Source organism: Typopeltis vanoorti, chromosome 5, assembly GCF_054136105.1.
Source record: "Typopeltis vanoorti isolate ZY-2024b chromosome 5, IOZ_Tvanoo_1.0, whole genome shotgun sequence".
Taxonomy (NCBI): Eukaryota; Metazoa; Arthropoda; class Arachnida; order Uropygi; family Thelyphonidae; genus Typopeltis; species Typopeltis vanoorti.
In genome coordinates, this window is record NC_143553.1 from 99,888,568 (window position 1) to 99,909,606 (window position 21,039).

The 21,039-nt window shown below is 34.8% G+C and overlaps 1 protein-coding gene across 1 annotated transcript in view; it reads right to left on the reverse strand.

Moving 5' to 3' along the window:
• Nucleotides 1–21,039, reverse strand: part of LOC150106689 (gem-associated protein 5-like) — a 560,402-nt gene that overhangs the window by 12,780 nt on the left and 526,583 nt on the right. The window contains exon 24 of the mRNA XM_090392643.1: nt 10,903–11,062. Coding sequence (XP_090248769.1) covers nt 10,903–11,062 — 160 coding nt within the window. The remainder of the gene's footprint in view (nt 1–10,902; nt 11,063–21,039) is intronic.

Genomic DNA, 21,039 nt, shown 5'->3' on the forward strand with positions numbered 1-21,039 from the left:
TGAATTTCATTGCTTGTTGTGAGACCACCATCCTGCTTATTGGAGGCCTGAAGCTTGAAAAAGTTTCACGTCTCAAACTTTTTTGAGCAGGGTTTCTGGGCCACATAAAAAAACAAAACAAAACACTAGCTAACACCCTTTATTCCCACCATATAATGAGTAGGCAAGGCCATTTTAGCCCTATCTAACTTTTGGAGACTGAGAGGGCAGTTCAATCTCCACTGGTATCCAATCAGAGACAGCTGGCCCAAGACTATCACTAAATAAGCAGCATTCAGTGAAGAGAGACGGCTCAACAAGTGCCGCCATATCGTGGTCCATACTAACCCTAACACAATATATTTAATGTCTGAAAATAGTGTGGGTTCTATGATCGATTTTCTTGAGTTTACGGGACGAAAAACCTGAGTTTCCGGGAGAAAAAACCCGCCTGCTCTTGCCAGAGATTGACTAACTCGGGAACCGGATGAAAAAAGGCTTAATATAACGTTTCGTCAGTGGGAGCCACAAAAAAATATAAATAAAATAAAATTACTGGATCTAGCATTCTTTATAATCCAGATCATCTTTCCATTCCCTAGTCCATAGCAGCAAGCAATTGTATGTTTTGTCCTCTTGGCCTCGAATGCCCTATCTGCACTGATCTCCAGCTGAATTCCTACTCTTTTTGGCTGTAGTTCATCAGCTGTTATCAACAATAGCCATCCCTCATTTTTTTTTTTTTCTCTATCCTCCCTGAAAATATTTCACATTCTGTCTCACTAACTATATCAGTGATGGCGAACCTATGACACGCATGTCAGCACTGACACACTTAAGGGTTTCAGGTGACACACCTTGGATGTTGAAAAATATTGGTATTCTGATGAAAAAAGTGCAATAAATCGTGTAAGATCACTCTCAGTTAAGGCGAAGGTAGGTTTGTTCATTGAAAGAACTTTCTACCAGTAGTCAGCAACAGAAAAGTCATTAAATGTAATGTAAGTTTGTAATTTCAGTTTATTAAATTAATTGTATAATATGATATGTATAAGTCACCATCTATGATTATGTAGTTACATTTATAATGCATGTATGCAAGTGGCACATCAACAACGTCAATATTTAAAAAAAAAAAAAGTTTGACACACCTGGGTAAAAAGGTTCGCCATCACTGAAGTATATCATCTGCTGTCAGGCATGCCTCACTAATACCAATAACTTTTGACCAAGAGGACCTAACCAATGTCAAAAGCTCACCACCCTCTGCTCCAAATGCTCCTGCCATTAGCATACATAAAGTGCAATAGTCCCCTAGGGTATCTGTGGACTCACTCAACACCTCCCAATTCCTGATTTTGCACCACCAATCTCACTTTATTCAACAACACTTTTTCCAAACTCTGAACACCAAATCCATTCAAGTTGAAAACTATCCACTTTGTATAAGTAATCTAGTCCAGCGCTTCCCAAACTGTGGGCCACAGCCCCCTTGGGGGCCATACGTTTTGTAATGGGGGGCCGTGAAATAATGAAAACAAATTTAAATGTTCTAAGACTAGGTAGATTTTTTTTTTAATCTTAAAAGAAATGTATTTAATTTTTATTATTTCTTTTTTATATTTTAATGGAAAAAACCACACATTGGTGTTGGTTCATAAATTTTGTTTCTTGCGTATTTCGGCGATTAATGAATATTAATAAATACATGCTTATTCATATAAGTTTCATTTCAAAGGTATCGATAAGAAACACAAAAAAGATTACAAACGCAAAATCTTGAATATAAATTATAATAATAATATGTCTATATTATGATTTTTTTTTTTTTCCTCGATGGGGGCCATGAAATATTTTAATTTTTCCAAAGGGGGCCTTGACATCCATAAGTTTAGGAAGCACTGATCTAGTCCATCAAACTCACTCCACATCATTCCTCTTGCATAGCCTATGCATTTGACTCATTCGTTATCATGGCCCTCCTTAACTCAGCATGTCATATCATGGCAACAGACTCACTACGTTAGCTCTCTCACTCTTTGCTTTTGCTATGTTCAGCAGCTCTTTCACGTCCTCCTCATACCATACTTGTTTTTCCTGCCACAACAATCAACTCTTTCATATTGCCCTTCTGCATTCTAACAACCTCACTAACATCATTAATCTTTGCATCTGGGAAGAATGATTTTGTCATTCTCTTGTCAAGCACACCTCTTATCATGGAATCACCATACAATATTCCCTTTCTCTCCTCTCTTACTTTTCCTTTTTCACTTAGTTGAGCCTCTTTTCTTGCATCTCTTCTTTCTTTCTGCTCTCTCAGCTGTACTACTTGCCAGATGTTTCTGCATTCACTGAAGCTAACACTTCATCCAGTGAAGGAGCCTACAACAAGCACCAATCTCCCTCACCATGACCAACTCTTTATTATTCACATTTATTTGCTATCTTTTGAAAGTCACTTTATGCTCCCCCACCCCAAATCCTATCTTTTGCTACTCTACTGCACACATTTTCATGAATATTCCATGTTATGCCTACTGCTTCAATCTCTTGACCAAACCTGCACTTCTGATGCTCACTTTCATAGTTTTCAGCATGCTCTTGCTTTGAAAACAAAGTCCAATTCACTTTCAGTAAAGAGCGCAAACACTTCGCAGATATTGTACTGCATGATTTCCCTCATGGAAATTTGTCAGCCAGACAGAGGACTGCACAAAATCCTGTTGGTCATATTCCTTGAAAAAGGATGCACTTTGGACATTATTATTCTACTTTGCATTGGTGCCCATGCACCACACTATGTAACATGCTGAACCATACAAAATAACTTATATTTAAAGACAATTAAATTAACCTAACTGTAAATGATCTACTGATAAAGGTTTATGCACTGTTACAACTTGAACAGTGCATAAACCTTTATCAGTAGATCATTTACAGCTTTAAGCAGATACAAACTACATGTATAATGTGCATATAAAGCACTCAATGTTCGAAATGCCCCCCCCCCCCCCAACACATGCCCGAAGTCTGTGAGGCCACATATTGATGGCAGCACACACACACACAAAACAACATCCAATGGAAATGATGCCACTGCTCACTCCATATCAACCTTCAGGGTGGTGATGCTAGGGTGTTATTTCTTGCAGGCCACTTTCTGAACCTCTGACGACAATATCAATTCCAATGGATTCAGATCTGGACTTCCAGATGGCCAATCAGATGGTAATATGTGGCCAGGCACATTTGCCTCCGAACCACTGTTGTGTAGTCCTGATGTTGCATCCTGATGCAGCATGGTCATCTGTTCTTTGGTGGTCAGGTAAGTCTTCTGTATCATTATAATGGTTAATAGTCTGATACAGAAACATCTTACTAATCTGGAATGTTTTTAGCATGTTGAAAATAACACATGGCTGTATTCCAACCTTGTGAAGTGCTATTACAGCAATATGTTTTTCATAATCTCCCCACTGCATGTCAACCCATACAGCTAGACAACTCTCTCTCTCTACTGATAAACTTGGGTATGTTGAGTGCACACAGCACCACTAAAGGAACTGGGCTCATGCAATTCTGTGGGGCAGCACAGAGGTCTGTGGAAGTTGCAACAGTATGTATGGCAAGAGTGTGTAATTAAAAGCAAAATATAGTCATTACAAGATACAGGATAAGAGAGTGTACAGAGGATTCAAAACTGGAAGTGATCATTACTGTACTAAGCAGTATAAAAATGGATAAAACATTGAAAAGAACAGTATGTAAAAAAGTTTTAAAAAGAATTAAAGTTGAGCAGTTTTCACAGGTAAATTGTAGACTCAACTATGCAAACATTATTGAAAAAAAATTGTAGCAGTCTGGAAACAAGAACCAAACTTTGGAGTCTCAGTGGAAAATTCTGAAGAAGACATTGATTGATTCAGCTAGAAAGGCATGCGGTGAAGTTGTCTGCAAGGATAGAAAAATAAGAACATCATGGTGGACACAAGAAGTTAAAGAAGCAGTCTGGAAAAAAAAGAAAGCATATCAAAAGTTTCTAGCAAATAAGTCAGCAGATGCCCTAAAAGAATACAGAGAAACATAAGCGAGCTAAGCTATGTGTAAAAGTAGCTAAACATAGTCATGGGAAGACTGGTAAGAATATGGAAAATAAAATCAGGAAGGTGGCAAAATGTTCTGGAGACTATTGAAGAAGCTTAGAAATGGAGGAAAGAGTACTGTAAAAGGAATCAAAGATGATAAAAAGTGACATGAAAACTGGAGATAAGAAAATCCTAGATGTCTGGAGTAATTATTTTGAAAGATTGTTAAATGAACCAAGAAGTGACAGAACCATACTAAAAAATTTCAAGAGGAATGCAAAGAGGAGTACCTAGCAATACTTAAGGTAGAAAAAGCCGTTAACAACTTGAAATGTGGAAAGGCAGCTGGAGTAGATGATAGTCAGCCAGAAATGCTTAAGTATGGAGGTATAAAAGTGCTGCTGTGGCTACACAGCTGAACTTTTATACAGAACGGCTACACTGCATAATTCAGAGGGCCTGGTCAGAGGGTGAAATTCCTGATAATTGGAGTACAGCTCTCATTGTACCTATCTATAAAAAAGGGAATAAAAGTGAATGTGAGAATTTCGGAGGAATTTCTTTACTAAATGTTCCAGGTAATATTTATGCAAGCATACTTGAAAAGATGTTGAGAAAGATTATGGAAGAGAAATCTGGAGAAGAACAAGCAGTGTTCAGGGCAAATAGAGGTTGTCAAGATCAGATTTTCACTTTAAGACAAATAGTTGAGAAACTGTGGGAATATGACAAGGTGCCCAGAGAAAAGTTTTTCAATACACAACAATTATATGGGGTGAATGGAACATTATACAGAGCAAGCCATAGTCTATATTTAAGTTGTCATTCAGCAGTTAGAATTGAAGGAAATACAGGAAAATGGTTTGATGTAAGACAAGGATGCACATTATCTCCACTACAATTCATCATCTACATGGATCACAATATGAAAGAAAGTGGCATTAAACTTGATATTAGGATTGGAGATGTCAAACATAGCTCTTTGCTTTATGCAAATGAGCTATGTTTGAGTACAAATGATGTTGCACTCCTAAACACACCTATTGGAAGTTCCAGTATTCACTAACTATATTAATAACAGCTGTAACAAATTTGGATGAAGATCAGCAATAGAAAGACCAAAACTAAGAAATTAGACAGGAACACAGAAAACTTCAGCTGCATTCTGAATGGAGATCCTACAGAACAAGTAAAATATTTCAGCTATTTAGGCACAGTTTTTTAGTGAAGATCGCAGGTTAAATCTGGAAATAGACAACAGAATAAGCAAAGCTTATTCTGAATAAATTTATATGGAATAAGAGAGAAATTAGCCAAAACACAAAACTAGCAGTATACAAGACTGTGTTCAAACCAGTTTTAAATTATGGATCTGAGAGATGGGTTAGAAATAAAGTGCTGGATAAAAGACTAAAATGTTCAGGAGAGTGAATTGATGGCATCAATGGCAGAATCATATTAAAAATAAAGACATTAGAAAGAACTTGACATTATTAGCATTCAGGAAGTCATTCAAGAATTGTGTCAGAAGAGCTAATCTAAAGTGATATGATCACTTAAATAGAATGGTGAGGAAGGGTTAGTTAGCAAACAGGTTGTTTGATGCCAAGATGGCAGGAAAGAGACCCAGAGGAAGCCCAAGGTCTAAGTGGATCGATTCAGTCAGTACCACCATAGAAGAACAAAATGTTAGATATGACAATCTTGGAGTGTTTACAAGTAATAGACTAATTTGGAGGAAAATTGTGGATAGGAGATTAATAATAACGTAAACGTTATTATTATCATGTAGTGCTGCCATAGTAACCTGAACCCCCCCCCCCACGGGGGTGTATATCAGAAATGATGATGATGATATAGTTATTATACTTCTACACAGGATTTGTACAGGCCATGGTGTATGTGGAGACTTACTTTCAAAGTGGGGTAAGATACCAAATCCCCACTATCCCTGTGGAGCTGAGACCCAAACCATTTACCATATAGTACAGGAATGCGAGCTGACAGCATATCCAGGTGACTTTAAGGATATTTTTGACCGATCTCCAGAGGTGATCAACTGGATCAAAAACCTAAATGTTAAAATATGACTAATCTTCTGTCTGATGCTTGTCATAAATTTCATATTTGTATTTGCCTGAATGAAGACTTTTTTTTTTATATGTGTATCTTATCTATACTTATGTGTATTATATCTTATTGTCTTTTAACCATGTGTACAAGCCATACGATAAATAAATATACTTCTAATTCAATTTCAAACTAATATTGCTAATTTTTTTAAAACAAACAACTTAGCTTTCAGGATTTAACTGATTTGTTCATATATTCCTTTGATTTGTGAGTATCTGCTTTAGAGTCAGTTCCTGAAAGAATAAGTGGTTTTACTTGGTTATCACATGCTGAAGACACAAGATATTTTTTCTTTAATTCCATTTTTAAATGGACTTTCTTCCACTGCAGATGTACTAAGCTCAATTCTGTATTTCTGCTTAAATTCTCATTCCATATTATAATTTTAGGCTGTTTCTAAACTTTTCATAACCACTGGCCTTGTAGTTCCATAAGAGTAACCATGAGGTGATTACCTCATGGTTACTCTTGCTAGCTAAAGGCAGATGTGACACCTAATTCACAATCAAACACTATATTAACATATCTAACTTAAATAAATTGAATAAGCAAGAAATAAGATTTTCAAATATTCATGCCACAGTGAGATTTGCATATATATTCTGCTGTGAATTTCAAGTGGGATGTCATCAATAATGTCACTCAGGTCAATATGGGGAGCTACTGTGTCTCATTCTTCAGATAATAATTCACTAGCATTTAAAATAGTTAAACTGCTACAGCAAATAGAGCTCACATGTTGTATGAATGTTATTTCTTTGTGAAGCCATTCCTGAAGAGGATCATAATGTCAATGCTTGATGACCAGGTAGTTGTTACCATATCAGATTGCTTGTTTATTCTATTATCTATTTCCAAATTTAATTTGCTATCATCCCTAAAATTTATGACCTAAATTACTGAATTATTCTGCATTTTCCACTAAGAATAAACAGTTAATGTTTTCTATTGACAGCCCTATTTTCATAGTTTTTATCTCATCATCATCATCATCAAATTCCTGCCATGTACCCTCAAGGGGTGTACAGGATATGACAGTAATACATGAAAAATTTACATCATTACTAACTTCCTATCTACGATATTCCTCCAAATCAGTCTATTACTTGTCAAGACTCCAACATTATCAGATCTTATATTTCTATCGTCTAAGGCACTTTGTACCGTATCAATCCACCTATATCTTGGTCTTCCTCTGGGTCGTTTTCCTGCCAACTTGGCAGAGAACACTTGTTTTGCTAATCTTTCCTCTCCCATTCTATTTAAGTGACCATACCACCTGAGATTAGCTCTGCTAATGCATTCCTGGATGCTGACAATGTCAAGTTATTTCCTAATATCCTCATTTTTAATATGATATTGCCATTGATGCCATCTGTTCACGCCTCTAATCTTTCTCAGGACTCTCATATCTGCAGTCTCTAGTCTTTGGTCAAGTGTTTTACTTCTGACCCAGCTCTCAGATCCATAAGTTAAAACTGGTTTGAACACTGTCTTGTATTCTTGTATACAGCTAATTTAGTGTTCTGACTAATTTCTCTCTTATTCCATATGAATTTATTCAATTGACTTCCCACCATACCAGCTTTGCTGATTCTGTTGTCTATTTCTATATTTAATTTACCATCTTCAGTAAAAATCGTGCCTAAGTAGCTGAAATGTTTCACTTGTTCCACAGGTTCTCCATTCACAACACAGTTGACATTTTCAATGATTCTACCTATTTTCATTGTCTTTGTCTTTTTATTGCTGACCTTCATACCATGTCTATTACAACAGCTATTCAATTTAGTCAGAGAATCCTGCAGACTTGTAGCGGATTTATTTAGAAGTATAACATCATCCGCATAAAGCAAAGAGCTGACATTAACATCTCCAATTTTGATATCAGGTTTCATACCACATTCCTTCATAATGTGATCCATATAGATAATGAATAACAGAGGGGATAAGGTACATCCTTGTCTCACACCAGATTTAACATTAAACGATCTTCCTGTACTTCCTTCAATTCTAACTGCTGACTTACAACTCAAATAAAGATTAAGTATTGCTTGATATAATGCCCCATTGACACCAATATAACTGCAGCGTATTGAATAGCTTCTCTCTTGGCACCTTGTCATATGCCTTTTCCAAATCGACAAAACTTAAATACAGATCTTTGTTATATTCCCATGCTTTCTCGACTATTTGTCGTAAAGTGAAGATCTGATCCTCTATTTGGCCTGAATCCAGCTTGTTCTTCACCAAGCTTTTCTTCCACAATTCTTCTCGACTGTTTCTCAAGTATACTTGCATAGATCTTGCCAGGAACACTCAGTAGGGAAATACCTCTGTAATTCTCACATTCAGTTTTATTTCCCTTTTTATATATGGGTACTATAAGAGCTCTACTCCAATCATTGGGAATTCGTCCCTCTGTCCAGGCTTTCTGAACTATGCAGTGCAGCCACTGTAAGACTTTTATACCACCATACTTCAGCATTTCTGGTCGAATATCATCTACTCCTGCTGCCTTTCCACATTTCAAGCCTTCGATGGCTTTTTCTACTTCAAGTATGGATATGTATTCCTGACTGCATGCCTGGTCAGTGTTTTTTATCACTGTGCTGTCATCACTGCTTGTTTCATTTAGCAGTTTTTCAAAGTAATTACTCCATACTTCAAGGGTATCTTTTTCTCCTGTTTTCATGTTACCTTTATCATCTCTAACTCCTTTTACAGCACTCTTTCCTCCATTCCTAAGCTTCTTCAACAACCTCCAGAATATTTTGCCACCTTCTTGATATTTATTTTCTATATTCTTGCCAAAGTCCTCCCATGACTTTTGTTTAGCTAGTTTTACACACTGTTTAGCTTTCTTACATTTGTCTCTGTATTCTGTAAGAGTAAAAGCTGACTTATTTGCCAGGAACTTTTGATATGCTTTCTTCTTTTCCTTCACTGCCTCTTTAACTTCCTGTGTCCACCAGGGAGTTCTGATTTTTTTATCCTTGCACACAACCTCACCACATGCCTCTCTGGCAGAATCAATCAATGTTTTCTTCAGAGTTTGCCAATGAATCTCCAAGGTTTGATTCCTGTTCTCAAACTCTTTCATTTTCTTTTCAATAATCTTTCTGTATTTTAGTCTACAGTTCACATCTGAGAGCTGCTCAACTTTTATTCGCTTTAAAACTTTCTTGAATGTTATTCTTTTCAATATGAAATTCAATTTTATTCTGCTCAAGACTAAATAGTGATCACTTCCAATTTCAAATCCTCTGTACACTCTGGTGTCCTGCACCAGGGAGAAAACATCACTATCAACAATAACATAGTCAATGAGACTTTTCTTATTCCTAGCCTCTTCTCTCCATGTGAATTTGTGCACATTTTTAAGTTGGAACATGGTGTTAGTAATAACCAGTCCATATCCTGAGCAAAATCCAACAGATATTTGCCATTATTATTAGCTTTGCTCTTTTCTCCAAATTTTCCCAAAATATTTTTGTATGTCTCACAATCATTTCCTACTCTGCTATTTAAATCCCCAACAAGGACCAACTTTTCCTTTTTCATTGTGTCAGTTGCTTTTCTAAAGCGTCAAAAAATTCCTCCACTTCTACCTTAGTAGAACCTTCTGTGGGACCATAGGCACAAATAAGTCTCATTGTCCAGTTCCCCATTCTCATATTTGCCCACATTACTCTACTTGAGATTGACTGCCATTCAAGAAGATTAGCCTCGTATTTTGTGTTGAATACTATGGCTACTCCTTCTTTTCCTTGATTGTCATTGCCTGAATATAACATTTTGTATTTATTGCTCAGAAAGATCTCACCAGTTTTGGTCTTCACTCCTATTAAGTTTTTATCTTGATGTGATAAATACAAGACAAATATTAAATAATGTGGGATAAGGCTCATAGATTTATTGAAAACAATCAGACAAACTTCAACATGTTTTGTTATCAATTAGCTGACAGCATTATCAGGAAAAGCAGTACAGACATAAAATAAGATCTGAATACTTGAACAACTTTAAAATAAATTAAATGAATTTTAAATTATAAATGAAAGCCACTGATATCATAATAGCTAGTCAAGTGTGTCTTTAGATACATCATATGCAGTTAATGTGTATTGTTGTGTAAAGTCTGTAGGTGGTTATTGTCACAGCAGAGGTCTCATATGTTACACGAATTAATAAAAACTTTCAGATGTCATAAAGTAGAAGGCTGGTTTCTGTTTAAGGTGTGTGTATGAATGAATCACTTCAGAAGAACTGCTTAAACATCCTAGCAAAAACATCTTCCAAGAATGGCATGGAAGCTGAGATAATAAAATAATAACAGCAGTGGCATAAAATGACAATAACTGCCTTTCTTACTAGTCTTCTAAACCATGCTGATTATTAAGAGTTTTTACTTAAAACATTAATAGGATAATTAAAAAAAGAGTTGTATATTAACTATTCATAAACCAAAATAATTTAGAAGAATGAATGGTGAATAAGAAAAGATATCAACATGCAAGTCTGAATTACTTTTCAATGCTATTTTTTAACCCTTCAAAAAATAAAACAAAATGAATAGCATTTGTACTTTATTAATATACATCTGTTATGATGGTCATTTCAATCTATCACCCTCAAAAATTCCTATTAATAATAAATTAATAAACATTAAAATATTTAGAGTATTATTTGTAATACATACCTTTTGGGCCATACAATATCAGAACTGTATTCAGAACAGAAAAACAGTTACTATAGTAACAAAGAGAAAGAATACTTGCTAAATTCAAACCATCAGCATGTTTCCCAATGAGGCAGGAAAATAACAGCAGGGTAAGATGAAGTGCAGCACTAAACATTACCTGGAAAAGAGGAGCTCAGCTGGGTTAATAAATTTATAATAGCATAATATACATGATAAATAATAATATAATTGCTGAGGTAATAAAAATGATAGTAGTAACATAAAATGACAATGAATAACTGCCTTTTTCCCTTTTTCTTTCAAAACATGCTCTCCTGATTATTAAAAGAGTTATTAATTTTGCATAAACCAGAAGAATTTAACAGAAACCATTGGCTGATTAAGGAAAAATATGTTGTGCAATTTTTGCACGACATATTTTTGTCGTGCTTTTAACTGCTATTTTTCCCCCTTCATGTTCAATTTTTCAATTTGCCACCTTCAAAAATTACTATTAATATTTGAAGTTTTATTATTACTATGCAAAGGGCCCAACAAATTATGCAAAACCCTACTCACCACAAAAAGTACTTCCCCAAGGACCCCTCCCCATTTTTTAATTCCAATAACTCAATAGGAGTTGCATAAAGTGATTAGTGGAGCTGTTTTGTTGTTTGGAGAACAATTCCAAGAAGGAGAAGTCAATAAAGAATAGGAAGAACAGTAGAGACGACATTAATCTGTTATATTAATCTTCATTACTAAAATAGCCCTTTATATTAAGCATACTCATCTGTGTTTTCTTCAAGTTAAAAATATTTTGTTTAGAAAATTGTTTATTAAATAAAAGCATATTTTTCTACTCTGCAGCTACTTGCCACAGGCAAGTGGGGAGCATATTTATTGATTGGTTTAGCAAGAATACTTGCTAATTTCAAAACCATCAGTATGTTTCCTAATGAGGCAGGAAAAATAACAGCAGATTAAGATGAGATGAATTAGGCAGATTCTTGTAAGACATTCTAAATGCATATCATGTTGAATTCAGAGCAGTGGCGTAGCTAGAGCAGTTGCTGCCCCTCTCAATACACACCAAAAATACTACAAAAAGTCAAAACGACATATAGGGAAATAAATTAAAACACTATGTTTATTTTTGAAGTAAAACTTTAATTTCAACATTCTAAAATGTTATTTTTCTTGCTTTTCTGTTAGCAAAATCGTCAATGACATTGGCGAAGTCTAAATGTAGGTAATTCTTAATCAAATTTTATTTTAAAAAACTCCTCTCACAACTAGCAACACTTACAGCAATTGTGAGAAAAATTCGCAGTAGTATTACAATATTTGAAACCGAGTTCTCGAGATTGTATTTTAGAATTAACTGCAAAAGTTCAAAAAGGTTCAAAGTGTCGCCTGGGGCAGACTGCCTCCTCTGCACCCCCCTAGCTATGCCACTGATTCAAAGTGTTATTTCTTTGTCTTAAATCACTAAGTGGTAGATAAAACCAGGCAACCAGTAAAAATAGTCCCTTAATAAAGTCAACAAAACTATGTACAGAGCAAATACTAAGTGTTGAATTCTTGACAAGAATTTACAAATTTTGCTTACTAATTCTGGGAATAACCATTTATTCCTAGAAGGGCTCTTTTCATGTTCTCAGTTTTCATCTCTCCAATTGTTATTTTAGTAAGGCTCTCCAGTTTCCTATATGTCATTGTTGAGAATATACAGTTATGGTAAATCTTTCTTTCTTATTAAACAGTTTGGACATCAAAACAGATTTCTATATTGACTAAAAGTTTTCCATTCTGCCGGTATTCTTAATTAATTATGAAAATTATTCATATTATATGAAACATTTTTAATGCAGACAGTCATTATATTTGTGAAGATTAAATAACTAGCAGAATTTGTTTCAAGATAGAAGCATGTTCTGAAAGAACTTCTAGTAAATCCAAAAACAAAAATTTCTTGCAACCGCTTCAATTGAGCTTGATGAAAATTATTAAGTAAGACAGAATTCATTATGTAGAATTCATGGAGATAAAAATACTCATGTTGGAGTAATTACTTTACTTACAGAGAAGCAAATAGCATTCAATGTTTTGACTTCTATATTGAGGTGATCATCAGGAAAAAACATACACATGCACAGGACACAAGCTACATGACACTAAACAATGATGAACAAAAATGCCATATTAAATTCCTTCACTATGGTAAAACAAACCTGTCAGACTATGCATTTCAAACATGTCACAGAATCAACTGGAAATGCACAAAGTCCCTACATTGTACCAAAACCTAGTTTGAAAGAAAATTCAAGGAAGCTTGTGAGATGCAGAAACAACATTCTAATCTCAAGTGAGGAATTTATAGGGAAAGAGTATAGGAAAGTGCTCGAGAAAGAACTGAAATCCACTATGGAAAAGGAACTGGAGGATAGAAACAACAAAGTGGTATCTGAAATCAAGAAAACAGTGGAACAAACAGTCCCAGAGACAGAAAAAGCCAAAGAAAAGGTGGAACTCACAGAAGAAATTAAAGATAATTCAAGAAAAAAAAAAAAGAGCATTAAAGATTAGGAGAGTGATCTCTGTAGAAATGGAAGAACAGTGTAGAGCAAAATGCAATGAAGTGAAGAAGGTGGTTAGGAGAGACAAATTAAAATTGCTAAAGGAACAGTGTGAGGATATCAATAAATACTTTGGTGAATACAGAACAAGTATATAAAATGATCAGAAATATCAACAAGAAATAGAGTCAAAAGCAGAGAGCCATAAATAATGAAAATGGTCAAATCTTGATGAATACAGAAGATATAAGGAGAGATGGACAAGATACTGCTCAGAGTAATATAAGACACAGGGAGATCCTGAGATAAAAGTTAATTGATGAATTGAGGGAAATATCATCACCAGGGACAGATGGAGAAACAGATATACTGAGGAATGAGGTTGTAAAGACAGTAAAATATTATAAAAGCCCTTAGAATGAAGAGATTACTGGAAAGAGAGAGATGTTGAAACATAGTGGCAAGGTTATAATAGACATACTGTGCTGCACCAGTTATGTAACATGGCATAGGAGGAAGGCAAAACACCAAAAGAATGGACAAGATCAATCCAAATACCTATTCATAGAAAAAAAAAAAAAGAAAGTAAAATGGACTGCAAAAATTACAGAACAGGTAGCTCTAACAAATCATGTGATATTAACAGAAAGAACAAGGAAACTAAGAGAAAAAAAAATTGGAAGATGAGCAAGCAGGATTTAGAAGAAACAGTACTGTGTGCCAAATACTAATGTTAACCTCGCTACCGGCCAAGACGTTTATAGACGTCAAGGTTATCATGGATGCGAAGTGCATATTAAAATTTTAATACCATTGAATTACATTGAAATATATGATGGATACGAAGCGTATGAGGATGCGTATTTGATCCATAATGGCCGGTAAGGTAGTTGAGATTAATTGTAAAGATCTCATCAAGCATCTTTATCCTGCTTTTAGAAAGAACAATTGATGTCATAAAGGATAATATAAAGGGAATTTCAATTCAAGGTACTAAGATAAACAACTTGTGATTTGCAGATGACAGTCATTATTGAAGAAGATGAAGAGAGGAACTAGAAAGAACAGTGATGAAGTTAAGTGAAGAGGGAAAAAAGATATGGGCTGATAATGAACACTGATAAAACAAAAACAATGATATTTGGAGAGAAGAGGATGAAAAAAGCAATTAAAGGTCAATGGACAAAACATATCTATGGAGCAAAATAACGCAAGATTCAGACTATAAGAAAGAAATAAGATCCCAGTTGACAAAAGCTAAAGTAAATCTACAGGCAATGGACAAGATATGGAAAAGTAAATCAGTGAGCCTTTCCATAAAGCTGAGATTGCTGGAAACATGCATAATTACAAGTGCTCTCTATGACTGTGAGTCATGGGTCAAAGACTCTGTTAGACAAATATTTGCTTTTAAAAGAACATGTTAAAGAAAGATTCTTTGAACTGCATGAATATAAAAGGTAACAAATGAAGAACTGTATCACAAAGTAAGCTGCAAAGAAAATCCAATGCAGAAAATAATTTGAAGGAAAATAAATTTTTGGACATATCTGAAGAATGGATAACAGTAGAAATATCAAAACTTTGATGCTTGGTACAATATCTATGGAGCAAAATAACGCAAGATTCAGACTATAAGAAAGAAATAAGATCCCAGTTGACAAAAGCTAAAGTAAATCTACAGGCAATGGACAAGATATGGAAAAGTAAATCAGTGAGCCTTTCCATAAAGCTGAGATTGCTGGAAACATGCATAATTACAAGTGCTCTCTATGACTGTGAGTCATGGGTCAAAGACTCTGTTAGACAAATATTTGCTTTTAAAAGAACATGTTAAAGAAAGATTCTTTGAACTGCATGAATATAAAAGGTAACAAATGAAGAACTGTATCACAAAGTAAGCTGCAAAGAAAATCCAATGCAGAAAATAATTTGAAGGAAAATAAATTTTTGGACATATCTGAAGAATGGATAACAGTAGAAATATCAAAACTTTGATGCTTGGTACAATGGATGGCATAAATAGAAGAGAACAGCCAAGGTGAGAGTAAGTAGATGATATGAAAAAATGGTGAAACAGATATAGGCAATGATGATGGTATTATGTATATTAAAATTATTTTATGTTAATTAATTTTTTATTTATTTGTTTTTTTATATATATTTAAATTTTTTTTTCACCAGAGGTCAGATGTATAAATAACTAGTGTAAATGATTAACAAAAGCATTTAGATTTACATTGCTTATGTGTAGTGTCATGTAGCTTGTGTCCTGTACATACACACGTTTTTCTGATGATGATCTGAATATATAGAGGTTAAAACGTCGAGTGTTATTTGTCTCCATAAATTCCACACAATGAATGCTGATCACCATGTAACCTTGACAAAAAAAAGACAGGATGCATTTCTATTAGCCCACAAATTGAAACATTTATGAAGGATACCACTCTTAACTATTTCTAGAGGTTTCCCAAGAGAGAGAGAGAGAGACAGAAAACAGCAGCAATGTTTTTGCACAAATCACAACAAACAGTCCATAACAAATAATAGTCATTACCTGTTCCATCAGTTATGCCTTGCTGCAATATATTCAAGTGCCTGCTTATGCAGGAAACAATGGATATTATGAAATTGAAGATGATCATTTTGGAATTGCAGTTATCACCTAGATATTACAATTTTGCAAGATAGGAAAATGTATTCCAGTCAGCCTGGTCAATTTTCTGTGTAGGAGTTCATATAGCAGAGCACTATTTGTGCACGTATATAGTGCAAACAATCACTTCCACTATCAAATAAAGCCATTCAGTGTCAGAGAAACACTGAATAGCTTTAGTATTGAATGGTCCTTGAAGAGTACCAACCAGTTCGAAACAGTTGTTAAGCCAGTAAAACCTTTATCAAACGCACTAATAAAAGGTGAATGTATGAACTGGCCAGCTTTCATGTTCTTTTAAGTAGAGCAAGCTAAGGCAACTCCAATGTTGAGGAATGTATTCTCATAAGCACTATGGTCAAAATTATGAAACTTTCATAGTTTCTACATAAAAAGCTTTGAACTATCTCCACATCTGGAACATCAAGGAGATCGAGATCCCTGTTCTTTGGCAGTCAGATATGTCTTCTGTCATGTTATAATGGTAAGAGTCCGATACACAAACATCCTACACTCCCGAGTGTTTTTAGTGTGTTGTAAACAGCAGGTGGCTGCATTCCAACCTTGTGAAGTGCTATTACAGCTACATGGTTCTTATAATTTCTACACTGCATGTTAAACAGTACGGCTAGAGAAGTCTCTTCCTACTGATAAACTTGGGTATGTTGGGTGCACACAGTACCACTAACAGAAGGCTTGCACAATTCTCTGGGCAGCATGGGAGTGTGCAGAAGTTGTGACAGTATTTATGGCAAGACTGTGTATAATATGGCACTGGATTTCTCATTTCACCAAAAGTGCATAATTTTACATTAAATAACAGTGAAATGACTGCCATTTTTGCATGCAGACAATTCCAGCTCATCTAAATCATTCTGCAGGTTCAGTTGCATTCCTGATTACTTTGCCTATCTCTATATCATCTGCAATAGCTGTATGTCTCCTGTTAAATCCTTCCCAATGGATCAAGAACTGATCCCTGGGGTACACCACTGATCACTTTAAATCTTGAACTCACATCCTTCATACAGAACTTTTTGATATCTCTCAGTAAGCCATTCTCTTATCCAAATTTATAATTTATAATCCAATCTCATATCCTCCAACTTAGGCAACAGCCTTTCATGCTGAATCCTGTCAAAAGCTTTAGCAAAGGTCAAAAGTATCATGGTGTATCCATTCCATTTGTCTAACTCAATGGTTAGATAAGTGGAATGTCTTTTGCAAAATATAGATTAAATGTTGCCCTATTTTTGTATGTGAATTCTTATCAACTTTTCCAAAATTTTCACCTCGTAAGCACCACTCCAGAGATAGTGATAGCTTGCCAGTTCAACAAATCAGTCTTTGTAATACCCTTGAGCAATGGAATTATCATACATTTTTCCACTCCTGTGGGATCTTCTCTGTTTTGAGAAAAATTATACAGCCTAGTCAAAGGCATAGCCAGTTCAGCTGAACATACTTTTACAATACTTGTAATTCTAGTACAAGCTGCTATCCCATCAGTCCCTAGTGAATTTCTTTTTCTTATTATTATTATCCCAAGACCCCATGGAGTTACAGACTCATCTAGGAGGTTCCTTTTATCATACACACACAGCTCATCATACTGTGCCATAAACACATTCAAACTATCTGCAGACACCAAGCTCTCAGGCAATAAATTCCATTCATTCACAACTCTCCATGCAATAAATCTGCTTCTCACATCCTCCTTATTCAGGAATGACCTCTGGTTCTCCCACCATTTTATGAAAAATCTCTTCAACGTTAATCTTATAACAACCCCTAACAACTTTATATTGTATGTCTCCATCATATCATCTCTCATCCTCCTATCCACCAGACTTCGCAAATTGCACTTTCTCAACCTTTCTTCATATTCAACATTCCAGTGATCAGAAACTATTTTGGTCATTCGCCTCTGGATCCTCTCCAACTTCTTTTCATCCTTTTGAAAGCCATGGTACCAAATCTGTGCACAGTAGTCCATATGTGGCCTAATCAGAGTCATATGCAATGGAACCAGAATCTCCTTACTTCTACAAATCAGTGTCTTTTGCATCATTGCCAGAATTCATTTTTGTCTTCACAATTTTGGTAATATGTCCTCTAAATTTTAGATCCTTATCCACCATCATGCCAAAGTCACTTATTTCCTCCACCTCCAACAATAAATCCCCACCAAGAGTAAATTCTACATCCCATTTTTGTTTTCCAAATTTTAAAACCTTACATTTTGCAACACTGAACTGGAATCCCCACTCCCATACCCATTCACTCAGTCTATTCAAGTCTTCTTGTAAGTACTATTCATAGTGTTGGATCCTACTTCTTGTCAATCTATACTTTGGATCCGACATTTAGTTATTACGATGTTCTTAACCTAAAAAATAGTTGCTAGTTGATTTCTAATACAAATATAGAGAAAATTTATATTTATAGACTGCACCACTCTATATCTAAATTAGTTCAAGAACTGAAGATAAATCAACCCTCAACTATTTCTCCTTAATATTTATACTGGCCGAGCATATTTAACTTATTTATCACTCCCGCTTTGGTTCGAATATTTTATGAATGGTGCAGTAAAAGAGATTCAGGCAAAATAACTTTTGATTAATAAAAACAAACATTTAATTTTAAAATCACAAATTTTACACTTAACTTCAAATCACTAATTAAGTTATTAGAAACACTTCAGCCTTCCTGACAATACAGTCATACAAACTCAGACAATGGTAATTCTGCTATCTTTATTACAGTTTTCTCACAGTTCCTTAAGTTTCAAATACAATAAAATTTTCAGTAACACACCTCTTCACAAACAAACACTTAATTTTACACTTCAGTTAATTCTCACCAATAGTTACTGTTAATATAAGGAAATTCTAGGATGAAACTCTCACACTTTTCTGTATAGGAATATTAATGGTTGGAATAATCTCACCGATAATCTTTTTTCTTCATCTACTAATACGTAAACACTTTTTATAACTGTAAACACTTAAACAGTATACGGCACTCATTAAAATAATTCTTCTAAGCAATAACTGAATTAATCATCGGTCACAATACACACAAACAAACGTTGTTGCATAAAGTACTACTGATCACTCATGAAATAAGGCAACACACAATAATTCCTTAACTTGAGGTTTTATATGCACAGTTGTTCACTCTTCCGGCATTTAATTAATTCTTTAGACACTACAATTCCAAACACAGCTATCAGTAAACTTCAATTTTACAGCCTCTACTTTTCTCTAATAACTCGATGCTTTATTTCAAGATTCTGTGTGTCCCTGACAGGTCGGCCCTGAAATTATATCTCAATTCAAGTATCGCTAGTCTAATTAATAGTCTCACAGCTGTCTTCCATAGCTATAATTGTTATTCTACAACTTATTAGCTAACCGCCTCTCGACTAGTAGACTTTATTTAGCTGCTTGAGTGACTTGCCGACTCGCTATTATCGCACTGTGCTTCCCGAATGCCGAATGCTCCGATTCCAACCTAATGCCAATCCTCTCCTTTCTCTCTCTCTCTTAATAATCTAATCTCCTAATAATAATAATTTCCAGCATTCATCGCTTATATATCTGTTCTTCATGCCTAAATTATTCTCGTGTTTTCTTTCTAAAACCCTTTTCAATAAACCTTCTCCTCACATGGTGTTCCAAAGCGTGCTCACTCACTTACATAAGTCTCCATGACAACAAAACAAAACATAATAAAACTGAGCTATTGCATAATGTTAAACTTCTACCAACAAGAATAAATAGAGAATATTTACATTTCAATTAATGCGATTAAATTATCAAATACAAATTCTTATAATATTAACATAGTAATAAATAAAATAGCTTAATAATATTTAATACAGTCTTTTCATTATTAATACATATATCCTCGATTAAATAATTAAATATTAAATAAGGTTAAAGGTAGTTATATGAATATTAAATTATAAACAAGTGAATTATATTAAATAATATTTACAAGTCTAGCCTATGTGATGGAAGATCATGTTGGATTCTGAAGCAAATAATAATTACTCTAATCTCTACATAATCAGAATCCAACAATAGTTCATCCCAACTTTGCATAATTTACAAGCAACTGAATATCACCATTCAAATCCTCCTCAATATCACTAACATACAGGTTAAACAGCAATGGCCCTAAAACAGACTCCTGAGGCACACCATTAGTGACTTTCCTCTTCTGGGATATTGCTCTTCCGTACACAACTTGTAAATGCCTATCAGACAGCCAATCTCCAATCCAATGCACTAGTCTAATATCTAACCCCATCCACATAAACTTATCACTATCAACTTATCATGCAGTATTCTATCAAAAGCCTTTGCAAAATCTAAGTATACTATTGTGTATCCATCTCCTTTGTCCAATGAAGCCATCATCTTATTGTAATGTAAGCAGATTACTAAAACATGACCAACATGACTGTTATTACCAATCTTTTCAACACTTTAACCACAACACCTGACATATAGATTGGCCTATAATTTGATGCTTGAATTATGTCATCCCCTTTATGAAGCAGTACAATCTTGCCTTCCTTCCTTCCACTCCTTTGCAACTTGACCCAATGTAAGATTCATATTAAACAAATATGTCAAGGCAGATGTCAACTCCTTTGCACATTCCTTTAAAATATGCAGTGATATGTCATCGAGTCCAACAGTCTTATTAATATCAAGTTGTTTAATTCCCCATATACCACTTCCTCACTCACAGTCAGTCTCTCCTCCTCATCATCCACTGCTCTCACACTCTCCATGATGTCCCATTTACAAGGATGAAAGACCTTTATGAACTGCTCATTAAATATCTCAACTATATCCTCCGTAGCAGTTGTCTTTGTACCATTACCTTCAATCAATGTCA